General features: G+C 41.6%; 1 protein-coding gene across 9 annotated transcripts in view; it reads left to right on the top strand.

Moving 5' to 3' along the window:
* The window catches only part of anks1aa (ankyrin repeat and sterile alpha motif domain containing 1Aa), a 69,406-nt gene that overhangs the window by 7,786 nt on the left and 47,098 nt on the right, over positions 1 to 14,522 (top strand). For 6 of the 9 annotated variants that reach the window (XM_078255483.1, XM_078255480.1, XM_078255484.1 and 3 more), the window contains exons 2-4: positions 4,927 to 5,007; positions 5,205 to 5,361; positions 6,892 to 6,954. In XM_078255483.1, coding sequence (XP_078111609.1) covers positions 4,927 to 5,007; positions 5,205 to 5,361; positions 6,892 to 6,954 — 301 coding nt within the window. The remainder of the gene's footprint in view (positions 1 to 4,926; positions 5,008 to 5,204; positions 5,362 to 6,891; positions 6,955 to 14,522) is intronic. The other 3 variants (XM_078255486.1, XM_078255490.1, XM_078255489.1) reach the window with 1 other exon arrangement.

Raw genomic sequence — 14,522 nt, 5'->3', positions numbered from 1 at the left:
TTGTATATGCTTATATTTTACATTTTACACATGAAATATTTTACATATCTTTTGGTGTTGTCTTGTGGCTATGTATTATTGTTTTGAGTTGGTTGCAGCTGTGTGTAGCACCATTGCCCATGCGAAATTTCCCCTTGAGGACAATAACATATATCTTATCATATCTTAAATGGTCAGAAACAACAACCACATGATCAAGAAATGTAGTTTAGTCATAGACTTGTTTGAAGCATTGTCATAGCGTGTCATAGATTTAAGGTTTTGTTGCCTAATTTGTTTCCCTGAGCTTATAATACTGCTTCAGAACAATACAGTATATGTGCTACATGTTAGTTTGTTCTGTAACAACCTTCATGATGAGTGTGCACTACTCTATTGCAGGCGTAGTTCTTTGATCCCAACACAGAGATTTTAACTCATTCAGAGTGTTCCTCATCAGGCCTGGAGGACTCTGGCAGGTACTTCAGTCTCTCTCTGCTGAGGAGAAGATGCTCAAGTTGGCGGTTTGGCTGCGGGGCATCTGGTTTCACCACCCGCCAGCAGTATGCATAATTAAGCCCAATTTCCCTGACGGTGGCTGACATGCACCAGTCACTGCTGGGCTTAGTGCCCTGGGCTAGACTAATCCCCCGTGTGGTCACACCGCTAATAGGCTGGAGGACAAATCTGTTTATTTGACACCGGGTTCACACACACACACACACACACACACACACACACCTGGGTTTTATTTGCTTAAACCTAAGACTGGATTTGGCCTTCCGTATTCCCCAGGGCTCTATAAATAAACATGCCATCATATATCATGACTCTTGGTTCCACTGGAAATATTGCAGAATACTGACGAAATAGAAAGGTTCACTCTGAATACCCACTGATGTTAAATTACTCAACTCGTTGACGCACTAAAAAGATTTGCTCTGCAAGGCAGTGAAACTAGTAATTCTGGTTAGTCCTGGTCATAGTATGTAGCAACATTATAGATTAGCATTTTAATCATTATCCAATATGATGCATCCATGCTTTTTCTATCTGCTTACTCACCTGTCTGACAGTGAATATGACGTTAAGTTTAAAAATAATGACGAATTATCAAAAAAACCTGATTCAGTGTTTCCTCTATGTTGATATTACCGCGGCGGCCCGCCACGGTAAAATTTCTGCCGCTACGGTATCAGAAATAGGGCAGACGCACAACAGGGTTCAGCTGTTTATGAAAAGTCATAAAGTCGGAATTACACGACTCTGCAGCGCCGTCTGCTCTACTGTGTGTTACAGTAGAGTTACTGTTACTTAAGCGAACTGTCATCCGCTCTCTCTCTCCCCTTTGAGGGTGAGCAACTGGAACAGTGACAGGACGTCATCACTCGCAAAGTCATGGCAACCAAATAAACAACAGGGCGAGTACTACTTGTCACTCAATCTTAGGCAAAGTGACAAACGGCGACGAAAGCTGCGAGATGAAATCCGCACTCACGCGGGTCCCGTGAAAAATGACCGCTACAGTTTATTGGAAAATAGCGTTGTGGACACTGAATTTGATGAATTTACTGTTTATCAGACCCCAGATGAGACAATAAGCTAACGTTAGCGAACGCTGCGGTGACGGTCCCTCTGCCTTTGACTCCCCGCTGCAGTAGAACGCTGTATTCCTCCGACACGCTGTATTAACGTTACTGTTTAAACCTTGTGTTAACTTCGGGTCACATTGACCCGTTTTCAATTTTTGTTTTATATCAGAAAATATGGGACGTAGAAATAAGCGCTGAAAATGTGTAGAAGAAAAATGTAACAATTTAAAACGTTGGAAAAAGCAAAAACAAAACGGTGAAAAAAATTTTTCAAGGTTGATGGGAAGACAACACAAGGGTTAAAACCGTCTTCCAGGTTAGTGGGGGTGCATACCGCTCAAAACCAACATGAAAAAACGTAGCTAGTAATGTTCACTCAGCGTTTTGTTTTGTTGTTAAACTGTGTAAAATGAGCGGTGACGTTAAATCACCCTACGGTACCGTCTATTTGCTGGATGGTTTCAAGGTAACGGTTGGTAGCATGTAACATGACAAAAAAGGCCAAATAAAACTAAACTCCAGTGTCTTCTGTTTGTGTACAGAGCTCCATGACATTTGGACTTTGGAGTAAAACACAGTGGAGATTTATGTTTAGGCCCACATATTTTGGAAATTTACAATGTTTTTCTTTTTACAATGCATTCAGTAGTGTGACTAACATCAACAGACTAATGTGGAGAATACACAAAAAGAGAGGGGAACTGTTATTATCCCTCCTTCTCTCATACTGGCCAGGCTTTGTACAACACAGAATTACAGCCCCCCAGAATCTTTTTCAAACTCCAGTTTCATCCCACTGATATTCCCTCAGGGAAATTAAGGATTAGCTCAGCCTTTCAAAGCGGAAGTCAGTTCGCATGAATGTGCCCCCTCCCAAACCAAATCAACTCTGTTTTGCCCATTGCCTTGCTATGGGCCTAAGCCCCGTCCCTTCGTTAGGTTGCTTGCGAGCCGTAGTAAGAGGATGAAGTGGATTGTCGAGTACCACTCTGACTCATGCCCTTGAGTGCCATGCTGCCAAAATGCTCAGAGGAAGTAACACTTGGACTGCACTTAAGCTGCTGCCACAGGCAGCTCTGCTTATAGCAACTTTAAATACCATGACAGTGAACAGTTGTAATGAGCAGACATCTTCATTCACTCTGCATACAGAGGAATTTGATGGCATTAATTAACACCCATGTCCCAGATTAGAGCTGTAATATAATGCAAATAGAAACCAGAAAGTGACATCATGCTGTGGGTTGTGATGCATTATAACCCTGTTGGGTTTTCTTTGGTCATGTGGCTGATGTGACACATGTTTGTGTTTCTGAGTGGCATTTTTAGAACTTCTGGCAATGACACATCAGTCATAACTGCTGAGGAGGACCAATTTGCAATGGCATCATACATTTTAGCCTTTATTTTAGATTTTCTTTCAAATTGATGACTTTGAATGTTAAAGCGAAATCTTTCAATATGTCTCATGACACACCCGACTAAAAGGAGCTTTATCTTGCGCCAATATTTTATTCTAAGCAAGTTGGAAAAATTGTTTTGTAAGAGTTATTGTCAAAATTGTGGACTTGGATCAACTATATCAAGATAGGCTGGCATTCATATTGCAATGTCTGTAGCAAAGAGTAAAGTCCTAATGTTCACACATGCTATTTATGTTCCCAAACCCATGGCATGCCTTCTTGCATTACTCTGGTAGTCGTTACTGCCCCTATGCCTGAATTTGTTACATTTTCCAGTTGTAGTCGCTGCTCTGTTCATGTTTATGTTAATTTGTTGGCTTTTTGCTGTAAGCCGTTACATAACCCTTTATCTAGGACAGCAAATAGAGGTCTGTTTCTGTCTCAGTTTTTCTTTTTGATGTGTTCAGCGGCCATGGACAAGGCAGTGTTGCTATACTCCTAACTACAAAGTTGGTCACTGGTTTGGGAGGAATGGAGAGCAAGTGTGTATGTGTGATGCCTTAAAAGCTGACATAATCGTAGCTCACACATTTCCCCTCTCTATAACAGAAATTTATCAATCCCCAGCATTTCCTCACGCCACATTTTCCCACTTTAGTATTTCCTCTTAGCACGCCCTGCTTTTGATGCCCCATGTCTTCATGGCTGCCGACTTGCTGTGATGAGACCAGAAGGCCTGCTGTAAGAAATAAACGGCTTAGGTTATGACTGGTAGAGTGGCGCATCCCTGTGTGTCTGTGCTCAGTGTTCTGAAGGCTATAGAGCCCTCCAAGACACTTATTTAATGAGATGGCTCTGACTGTGTAATTGCAGGCTGTTCTGAGAGCTATTATGGGAGATGTATTTTAGGGGGGCAAAACAGCCATTACTGCGACAAAAACGAGCCGTGTGTGTGTGTGTGTGTGTGTGTGTGTGTGTGTGTGTCCTGCTGCCACACCTTTTACACATGGATCGATTCATATTGTGTCTGAGTTCAACTCCGTGTTTTTTTTGTTTTTTTCTACCCTGAAAAGATTAGCAAATCGCCTGTGCTGCTGTTCTTTTTCCTCGTAGTGTTATCTCCAGAGGCTTTCAGTTTGTTCATAGAAATGACTTGCTCGCATTCAAATCTAAACCAGTAATAATTCATTAAGCTATCCTAATGTCAAATCAGTAGCTTGCATTGGTTTTAAGACAGCCTTCTATAATTTATCAAAAGATAAGTAAATAAAATTAAAATTAAGTTTTTATTTTCTCTCCCATTTATGATTGATCCTCTGTGAGGCCCGCTGCTTTTGCTCCCATTCTCTTTCTGTTTGGCAAGTGACTCTGGTCTCAGATATTTGGTTCACTAGTGCTGGGATTTCCTTGTCACATGATTTATTTAGGATGTGTTAAGGTCTTTCAGAGAGCCTCACATCCCAGTCCTGGCACGCCATCTCACTAGACATCCTTTAGCCTCTTAAATTACTCCCTTTACCGCCCCCCTCCATCATCGTTCTCTTTCCTCCTCACCACAGTGCTCTTTGCAAATTAAAAGAAACAAACCTATCTGAGCTGACAGCTGAGTTCAGCTCCAGTGAATGAGAGTGGTGGACTAATTGCCGGGCCATCTTACACTTTACCCCTTTAATGCTTTTAAGCTCCATCCCAATGCTTTGTTTGTTGTTGCTTATACTGCATAACAAAAGCCTATTCTTCTTCAGGACTTGGCCTAGAATAATCAGGCTGAAGTTGCGTGGAGTTCCTGTGACTCATTATCCATTGTAGCTGCTGCTCAGTGATGATAGTTTGTCTTTTACTTCGTGGATTTATGGTCTAATGCTGAGAGAGAGAGAGAGAGAGAGAGAGAGAGAGAGAGAGAGAGAGAGAGAGAGAGAGAGAGATCTAACAATCCTTTCTATTGTTAACAGTATCTGGAGAGGCCCCAATGTGAACTGTGTGGACAGCACTGGATACTCCCCTCTCCACCACGCCGCCCTAAATGGACACAGGTACATCAGTGATGAGAAATGCCTGTGTTGCAGTCTGTTTCAGCTCCTCTGTTTATGCTCTGCATTAAATGAGATTTGTCCTCAGAGGAAATTGTTCCCACTGGAAAAATAAAGCTATTGATAGGCTGTTTGCTTAGACCGTGTATATACATTAGTGTGGTTCATACTCTTGGCCCTGTCCCTTCCTTCATCTGCAGCGAGGTGGTGGAGGTGCTGCTACGAAACGAGGCCTTCACCAACATCGCAGACAACAAGGGCTGCTACCCTCTCCATCTGGCTGCATGGAAGGGAGATGAACATATCGTCAAACTGCTCATTCACCAAGGACCTTCGCACCCCAAACTCAACGAGCAGGTCTGCCGCTGCTTTTACTGTGTGTGTGTGTGTGTGTGTGTGTGTCTTGCTCTCACTCATAAAGGAGAAATCTGGCGCAAAATGAATACATGATTACCGAGTCGACCGTTCTCTGGGATATGTTTTCATGCTAATCGAATGTGACCAGTTTTAGCCCAAACCACTAATTAGCTTATAACGCTAGTCGTTGGGGCACAAGGAAAGTAAAAAGAAACATTGAGCACTTTGTAAGTGTACAGACAGTTTATTAAAAAGATTTTAGAAAGACCGTACCTTTCACGTATACAGGCGGGCGCCATCTTGGGAAAACGGTCCGACCAGTCGAACGACGAACGCCGTGCTTGAGCTATGTTACTGGTAACACTGGTTTCCCAAGATGGCGCCCGCCTGTATACGTGAAAGGTACTGTCTGTCTAAACTATCTTTTTAATAAACTGTACACTTACAAAGTGCTCAATGCTTCGGTTTACATGTAGGGACCCTCATTATGCTGCCGTGGAAGTGTGGTGCTATTTTGAGCCTTGTTAGCGGTATCGAAATAGCGATTTCTTTTTACTTCCCTTGTGCCCCGACGACTAGCGTTATAAGCTAATTAGCGGTTTGGGCTAAAACTGGTCACATTCGATTAGCATGAAAACATATCCCAGAGTGAGAGAGTGTTATTAACCCCTAGGTTAATTTTGCGCCGGATTTCTCCTTTTAAGGTTCCAACTTTGGTTTATATTTATATTTTAGAATATGTGAGTCTGTGTATGCAGAATAAGTATTAGAACCTCAGCAGTAGCTAAAGTAAAGAACATGTGGGTAACAATCCCAGAACACTGAGCACATTTGTTGACCTCATGTAGTTTCACAATTACAGTTTGCTTTAGTCTGTCGTACGTCATTAGTCATTAGTCAGCAGTCATAGGAAGTTGATCGTTTTCCCACTTGGTAAGGAGGTCATTTTTGGCAACGAAATGCCACATGCAAATATTTCTAAATATAAATAGTAATAATAGTTCAGCATGGCATGCTCTGTACTGTATTACTATATTTGTTAAAAAGATTGTGACCAGAGTGCACTAACCTCAGTGCATCATGAGTCTGACTTCTGCTGTGAAACTTGAAGTGCTTTGACGCCATGCTAGTGTGAGAAGTGCTTGTTTTGCCCATAACCATTTTAACTGTTTTAACTCATATTTTTTCATATTTTGTTTGGTTGCTTACTGCACAGACAGCCTCCAGACCGGCTCCATCTCTGGTCTGTCCTGAGGAGAAATGACCCATTATGAGCTACTGTCTAGTATAATGTAGTCTGAACCATGAAATGTTATCAAATGTAGCAAAAGAAAGAAAAAAAATCCACTAGATGGAAAAATTAAATTTGTCTCATTTTGTGTCATTTCTCCCTGCCTGTTCATGACATCTGATTGTTCATTAACTCAAGTCTGTTTTTTATTTAGTTTAACTCATTTGTGATCATCATTCATTCGTTCATTGCTTGTCTAAACCAAAACCATTGGCCTATCTTCTTTTCCTCCCTCCCAGAGCTCTGTAGACCATAAAGAGTTCAAACGCTGTGGGCCCTTTGACCCCTATATTAATGCCAAGGTGTGTACACGGTGCTGCCGAAACGTCATTTCCTTTTGAAGTGCTTCTTTGCTTTACCGCTGTGTTGTCTTGCTCTGCTCTGCTTTGGTTTGGTTTGTTGCTGCTGCTTGCGGGGCCACTCACTGCTGCAGAGATATGGGGAGGCTTTTAATTCCACCGACGATCGGTGGATCCCTGTCCTCTGGCTTTCTGCTCATGCTCGCTTATGAGCTCCAACTTTATTGAGATGTTATGTTTAAGTGACACTGCATTACAACATGCCCTCCACCACATTAGGTAATTTATTTTCTACATGCAAGTACCAGCCGCCGTTTGATCAGGGTCAGGAAAACCTTGGCTTGAAAGTTAAGTAAATGCCTGTCCTCTGAGGGCCACTATGGGTGGTTTGTGAGTCTGGATGCTCATTTCTTTTTTATGGCGTGTTAAAAATTGAGTAAATTTGTAATGAAAACTTGTATAATATTCAGTCTGAAGCAGGAGAATTGTTGGCACCACACAGCCAGCAGTAGGAGAAGAAATTGACTGATAGCAAACCACACTATGAATTAAAGCTACAACGACCATTATGGTATTATGAATCAACAATGGAAAGTTGACAAATGGAGAAGCCGAAGTCCGAATAGTTGAATTGTGTAATGCTGCAACTGTTTATTTTGACTTCAAATTATTTCTTTTTTAATTACTATATTAATGATTTATGCTACATAAAAACATGACAAATGGTAAACACAAGTTTCCTCAATCCAGTCTAACCTGTAGCTACAACTTATTATAATGCACGCAGAAGAAAAGCAACCACTTGTCATGATGTAGCAAACAAAATGTCCTTTTTTCTGGCCATGCACGTTTTAAAACAGCGTGACTTGAAAACGTGTTTCATGCTTCTTGCGGTCAGCATGGTTGGGGCGGTGTGGACGGCAATATTACGTAACGGCAGCCTTGGCGACTGTGTGCAAAGGCCCTTCGGAGGGTCTGAGGGCCAAGCAATGCACCTTCGAGATTTAGTAACAACACGGACGCGGTCTCACAGACCGTGTTGTAATGATTGGCTACAGAAGAGAAGAAGTCCGTTCTCGGAGTTGCTCTGGCCGCTTTTGCCACAATCCGTATTAGCGACCAGACGGTTCGCAGCGACCATGCATGCCGTCCGCACCGTCCCAACCGCAAGAAGTATGAAACCTGTTTAAGGATGCCAATGTCAGTTGGTCCACCACCAGGCTGAAATATCTCAAAAAACTATAATGAATGGCCATAATTTCATGACATTCATAACATTCATGTTCACAGAGGATGAATCCTTCTGACTTGATGATACCCTGACTTTGCCTCTAGTACCACCATGACACTGATATTTGCTTTGAGTGAAATGTCTGCACAACTATTGGATGGATTGTCCTGATATTTGGTACACACATTCATGCCTCCCTCGGGATGAATTGAAATAACTTTGATCACCCATCTAGAACCATCATCAGGTCAAATGTTTAATTAGTCAATACTTATTACAATAGTTAAGGCTTATGAACAAGTACTTGCAAAACCAATTGAATTCCCATCGGCCTCAACTGTACTTTGCGTTTAGTTAGCAAATCTTTGCATGCTAACATACTAACACACTAAGCTAAGATGGCAAACACAGTAAACATTACCTGCCAAACATTAGCATGTTAGCATTGTCATTGTGAGCATGCTGATGTTCGCATTCAGCTGAAAGCACCTATGAGCCCTAAGTGCAGCATCACAGAACCGCTAGCATGGCTGTAGACTCTTGGTAAGTAATTAGTAAAATGATTTTTGTTATTGATATCAATGAATGTTCTGCTGATTGAGCAGTTTACTCATTTTAGCACTACTGTATTATTTCAAAAATCAATTAAACAACCCCTGACGATGAAACCGAATAAAAAGGAAGCTAAGATACCGGATTCAGAGAGTAAAAAATGTCTCAGGAAAGTTAATTTCTATTCCTGTTTCCTAGAATCAGGCACCCATTAAGCTACTCGACTGGGGTAAAAAAAAAAGTAAATCCCACAGGGGAAATGATCTAAAGTACATACAGTAGTCCATCAGGCGTCTTTATATTTCACTTCACACCATCGTCATTGCATTCAGCTACCCAGGGAAGCCCCAATCACAGCGTCTACATGAGGAGGATGGCTGTTCAGCAGACACTGCAGAGCTGACAGTGTGTCCGACAGTGACGCCCTCCCAGTTAGAGCAGTGAGCGGTGCAAACATGTTGGTCGCTCCATGATTGCATTTTCAGCTGGCAGAGCTGGAAACCCACCCAGGCCTGTAGATAAAGCTGTGCACTATTTTTGAACATTGTCGCATTTCCCCTGGACTAATCTTCTTAGCGTTTGGATGGGAAGGCTGGCTTTCTTTAATGCGCCTATATAGTGGAGTGTGAATTTTACTGCAGTGGTTAGTGCTGTCTTTTTTTCCCCATTTAGTCTGTTTGATGGATTTAACATGCTGAGATTATGAATAACGTCTTAATGTAAACACTTTTGGGATAGTTTGTGGACCACTACCTGGTCACGAGCCTGAATAATTGAAGCCGTGTTATGAATAAATCAGAAAGTGTGGATGCAGTGTAGATACTCTGTCCCTGGTTGGGGCCATGGTTGATGACATCATCTGACTGAGTGGGCTGGGTGCTTCCTGCCTCCCCTCTCATCAAACTCCAGGAGCAGAGAGCTGTCTCATGAGGAGGATGGGAGGGTTTCAGTGTACCAGTCTCTTTGCATCAGCATCAAAGAAAGATTTCCATGCCATGCTTGTCTGTGTGAGTGTGTAAATGGGTGTGTTTGCCCCTCCTCCTCTTCTCCCCACCTCCCGGTTTGTGCTTGGGAGCTTGCGTTGCTGAGGAGAGGAAGAGGTGGGACGTTGTCATAGTAACAGTGGTGGTGAGTGACCCAGTGGAGAGATGTGGTGTGTTCGTGCAGACGAGTGAGCTAACCAGACAAGAACAGTGTGTGTGTGATGAGGCTTAAAGTGGGACTCCGGGACGATTGGGGCTTCAGTGGTCCCCTTCAGGGACACTGGAGAAGTCAGACTGGACTTGGTCCAATTCTCTGTCATCCTGGTCCAGGTAGCCAGCCAGACCAATGTTTATTCATTATGTGTGTGTGCTCACTTGAGTCTTCTACTGATAGTTTCCTGGGTGGGTTGGCTGCTTTGATGCTTCAAACGCCTCAGTAGGGGAGAGCTAACCACTCACCACAGGGCCTGGCCTGGACTCACCCCACCATCTGAATATTGGGTTTAGTACATATTCATACTGTAATAGAAATTCACTAAAAAAGCAAATTGTTGTTGTGTGTATGTGTGTGTTAACTCTACAACAACCGTGGAATATATCTTGAGCCTGACCTAGATCATTGCTTAATTCTTGCTCTTATTTTTGTACTCATTACAGCATTACATTACATTAAATGTAGCATCACATTTATTTACTTATTTTTCAGCTGTTTAGTATTGCTTTTCTTGCCATACATGTTTTAGCATAATTTTTTTGTCTTTTATCTATTTATTTTTTACTGTTTGTGTATACATGGGGTGAGTTGGGGTGGGTGGATCGTTGGGGAAATGGGGAGGAATTTTTTTTTTTTTTAACGGTGATTTGTACAGACTTTAAACTTGTGCCAATACAAAATGTATTTTTTTAATAGCAAGTTGTAGACACTCGAGCTACAATGATTAGTTTATTAACCAATTAGTTGAAAAACTGAAAAATGAACCAGGAAACCTTTAACCTTTTATATAACCAGGGAAGTCGATTGAGAACAAATTCTCATTTGCAACGACGACCTGTCACATTCACACAGTTACACATTCATACCTGGAAGCTGCCCAGTACAACCACAGTCTGATCTGCTGGCCACTGAGCAGCTCCACTGGAGCGGTTGGGGTTAAGGGCCTTGCTCAAGGGCACCTCAGTGGTGGTAATGAGGGAGGGACAAGCGCTGCTCTTTCACTTTCCCCGCCCAAATTTTTATCCTGTCGGTCTGGGGATTGAACTGGCGACCTCCCGGTCACAAGCTCGCTTCTTTAGCCTTTTAAGATCATTAGTTCTTAAAACTAATGATCATTTTCATCAGCAATTAATCTGGCAATTATTTTCTACATTCATTGATTGTTCTTTTGGTCTATAAAATGTCAGACAATAGTGGATGACAACAATTGAGCCCAATCTGGTGTCATGAAATTGCTCGTTCAGATTTGAAAACGATCCATTTCTTATCACGTAAGACAAAATGAAGCTTTTTTTTTAGAACTTTGAAACATAGTTTTATTCATGCTTGAAAAATGACTTGAATGATCAATCAATTATCCAAATAGTTGCTGATTTGATTTTCTGTCATTTCACTAATTGATTGTTTCATTATGTATATTCTAATTATTGAATATCGACTATTTAATAGACTAATTGTTTCAGCCCTGAGTACAGTAATCGGTAAAGTCTAAAGATCCACGTAGGATTTCTCCGTTTCACGTAGTTGCAAATTAAATATTTGGTGGTTGTTGAACTGAAAACAAGACATTGAAAGACGATGGATTGAGAAAATGTGTTTATTAATCGATGATAATAAATAATAAATGAGTTGCAGCGCTAGTCGACTTCCTCTGATGCCGTATTACTGTATATGCTTCCCATCGTTTTTCATTGTATTTCATCTGAGGAATGATGGCCTAAGCATTATCTAATCGTTATCATTATCTAATTATCTTATCTAACAACCTGGGCAGTTGGACATTCAGCATACATTAACATTTCAAATTATGTGAGAAAGTTAAAATGAGAAAACTGAATTGTTCAATGAGAATTGTGTAGGAACCCCTGGCTTCAGCAGACAGTTTTAATGAATGCCTTCATTGACCGCCTTTTTGTTAATCACCATACATTCTGTGTATTACTCCATACTAAGATATAGCCCCTAGTCTGCCCCCACTCATATTATGCTACCTCTCACCACAGGCTTGGTGTGCAGTTAAGTAAGAGCGGAAGTCATTTCTTGGGACTTTCTCACCTCATTATCAGTGATGCAGAGTTTCCCCTCCTTCCTCTGGGCACAACGCTCACAGTCTGCCAGCGTGCTCATTTATCCCCTCTGTCTGTCACTTCAGTGTCCAGCGCTTCCCTCAGCAGCACTATCAAACCCCCCCCTCCCTCTGCCTTCTGCTCTCTGCTCGTCCTCCAGGACGTGTTCCTGTCTCTGTCGTGCCAAGAAATGGTTGAAGCACATTTGAGGAGTCCTTGAGGAGATGTGTTATTTAAAGATGATTTGTTTGGGACTTTTTGCCTTTTATTAGGTTGTACAGCTGTAGATAGGCAGGAAAGGGGGTTGGGGGGAGAGAGGGGACAACCTGCACAAACGGCAGCAGATCGGAATCGAACCCGGTCCGCTGCTAAGGACTCAGCCTTAGTACATGCTCTACCAGATGAGCTACCAGGGCTACCGACGTGTTGTTATTTAACAGACGCATCATGAATTCTCTCTATTGTCATGCATTCGTGTTTGCTAATTCCAGGGTGTGTCTTATGTGGCTGCTGGAGCTATTTGTTTCAGTTGCAGAGATGGTATCTTAAGCGCTTAAAGGCTTTTAGGTTAGTTATGTTTGGAAAGTCCCATTTAATTAAGTGGAATATGACGGGGACACTAATCTTTTCTGTTAAAATGAGAAAAAGTCCACTGTACACAGAATTACAATCTATGGCAGGAAGCCAGTTAGACATTCATCACATTACAGGTCTGCAAGGTCCGTTAACTTTGGAATGTGTTACAGTGTCCAAATATAAATCCACTGTTAAAGTCAGGCTTTATGTTATTGTTGCTGTGCATTGAGTAGAAAGCATTTCATATGAGTATTCACTGGGCCCTTTATTTTACAAATGGAAGAACATTCTAAGGATGCAACTTACAATTATAGAGATTTAGATAATTAGATTATTGAATTTTCTTTAAATTAAAGAGAAAATGCTTATCTGATTGTCCCTCCGGAATGCTGGTTTTGTCCGACCAGCAATCCTAAATCCAAAGATATTTAATTGAAATTAATATAGAAATGAGCAAAGCAGCTAAACGTAAAACTGCGAAGCTGGAACCAGCAAATGTTCTGCATTTTAGCTTGATAAATAACTTTAATTTTCTGTCAGTTGATTAATTAGGCGGTTAATTGACTACATTCAGCACTACAAAACACACTTTAACAACTGTTACCCCCCCACACACACCTTCCTCCCTTTTTATAGGCAGTATATAAACATTTCATTAAAAAAAGTATAATGTCGTTGTAAGCAGTTCTAGGTTATCATTAATGAATGTATGCATCAGGATGTCAGGCAGTAACGGTGGATGTGGGCACGCAGCGAGCATAGGCAGCCCTTTGGCACACTAGCTGCAACAGCTGCTCAGCCCCCTCCTCCACTACCACCACCACCTCCCACCTCCCACCACTACTACTACTACCACTACTAGGGGCCAGGGTGACGTAACCGCTGCTGCGCTCTGCTGCCAGTCTGCACGTAACGTGACAGAGGTCGCTAGTCAAAGCGCGTTACCATTTCCCAGCCCCAGGTTGTGAGAATCATAACATCCTCTGTTCTCTCCATCATTTCTCATAAAAAAAAAAAACTCACGTACTGTCCAGGAAGTCTTGGCTATGCTGTATGAATTCTAATCTCTTTCCCAACGAGGCTGCTAGTCATTGGTGACATTTTGTGTAACAGCCTTCAGAGCTCTGTCTTGTTAGTACATGATTGTTTGACTGCTCAGATAAGGCCAATCCTGTTTTTATAGAGTGAGCTTTCATGCTGCAACTCACGGAGTCCTTCTTATACAAGAATATGAAAGGGTTCACAAATTAATGTTTGTAGATTTTCTTTTGCTGCAGGGCTATCCATCTGCTAGAATTAGTTTAAAACCTGGTTACCCATTTTTAGTTCCCCTTATGCCATGTTTGACTCTTTTTTTATCACTTTAATGACATAATGTGTTGCATGTGGATATCAAACAATGCGACTCCTGTGCCTGCAGAAGCTGTAGAGTAGATTGAAGTTGTTTTTCAAGTTGTGGCTTCTATATCCAAAAGCATGATTCTTTTTTTTTTTTAAATGTCTTTTGATGAATAAATCAGCACAAATGCTTCTGAAATCTGGCAAGTTTTGCCTGCTTATTGATGCTGACATGGTGACATGGCAGTTTTATAGTAGTGGCACTCAATGTGCTAAACATTTAAAGGTCCCACTTACTGTATAATGCGGATTGGACAAACTTTGTGTGGACTCTCCTGTATGTAGCAGCACATAAATATAGTATATTGCACAGGACAATTTCAACTGGAAAGTTGCACTAAATACTGTACGTTCTCCACGTAAATCCCAGAAATAAGAAATAAAGACTAAAAGTTGGGTCCATTATTTAAATATTCTCCTGGACCATAGTGGGATTAACTTTTTTTTCACCCAGTAGGTGAGAAGATTATGTTTAGCAAAAGTGCATGTAAAACAACAGACAAACCATAGTCAAAACTCAAGGGATGGAGGTGGTTGGTGGAGTTCCTGGA

This window comes from Sander vitreus, chromosome 7 (genome assembly GCF_031162955.1).
Source record: "Sander vitreus isolate 19-12246 chromosome 7, sanVit1, whole genome shotgun sequence".
NCBI classification, from domain to species: Eukaryota; Metazoa; Chordata; class Actinopteri; order Perciformes; family Percidae; genus Sander; species Sander vitreus.
The sequence above is the reverse complement of the archived record's forward strand: the minus strand, read 5'-3'. Positions and strand labels throughout refer to the sequence as shown.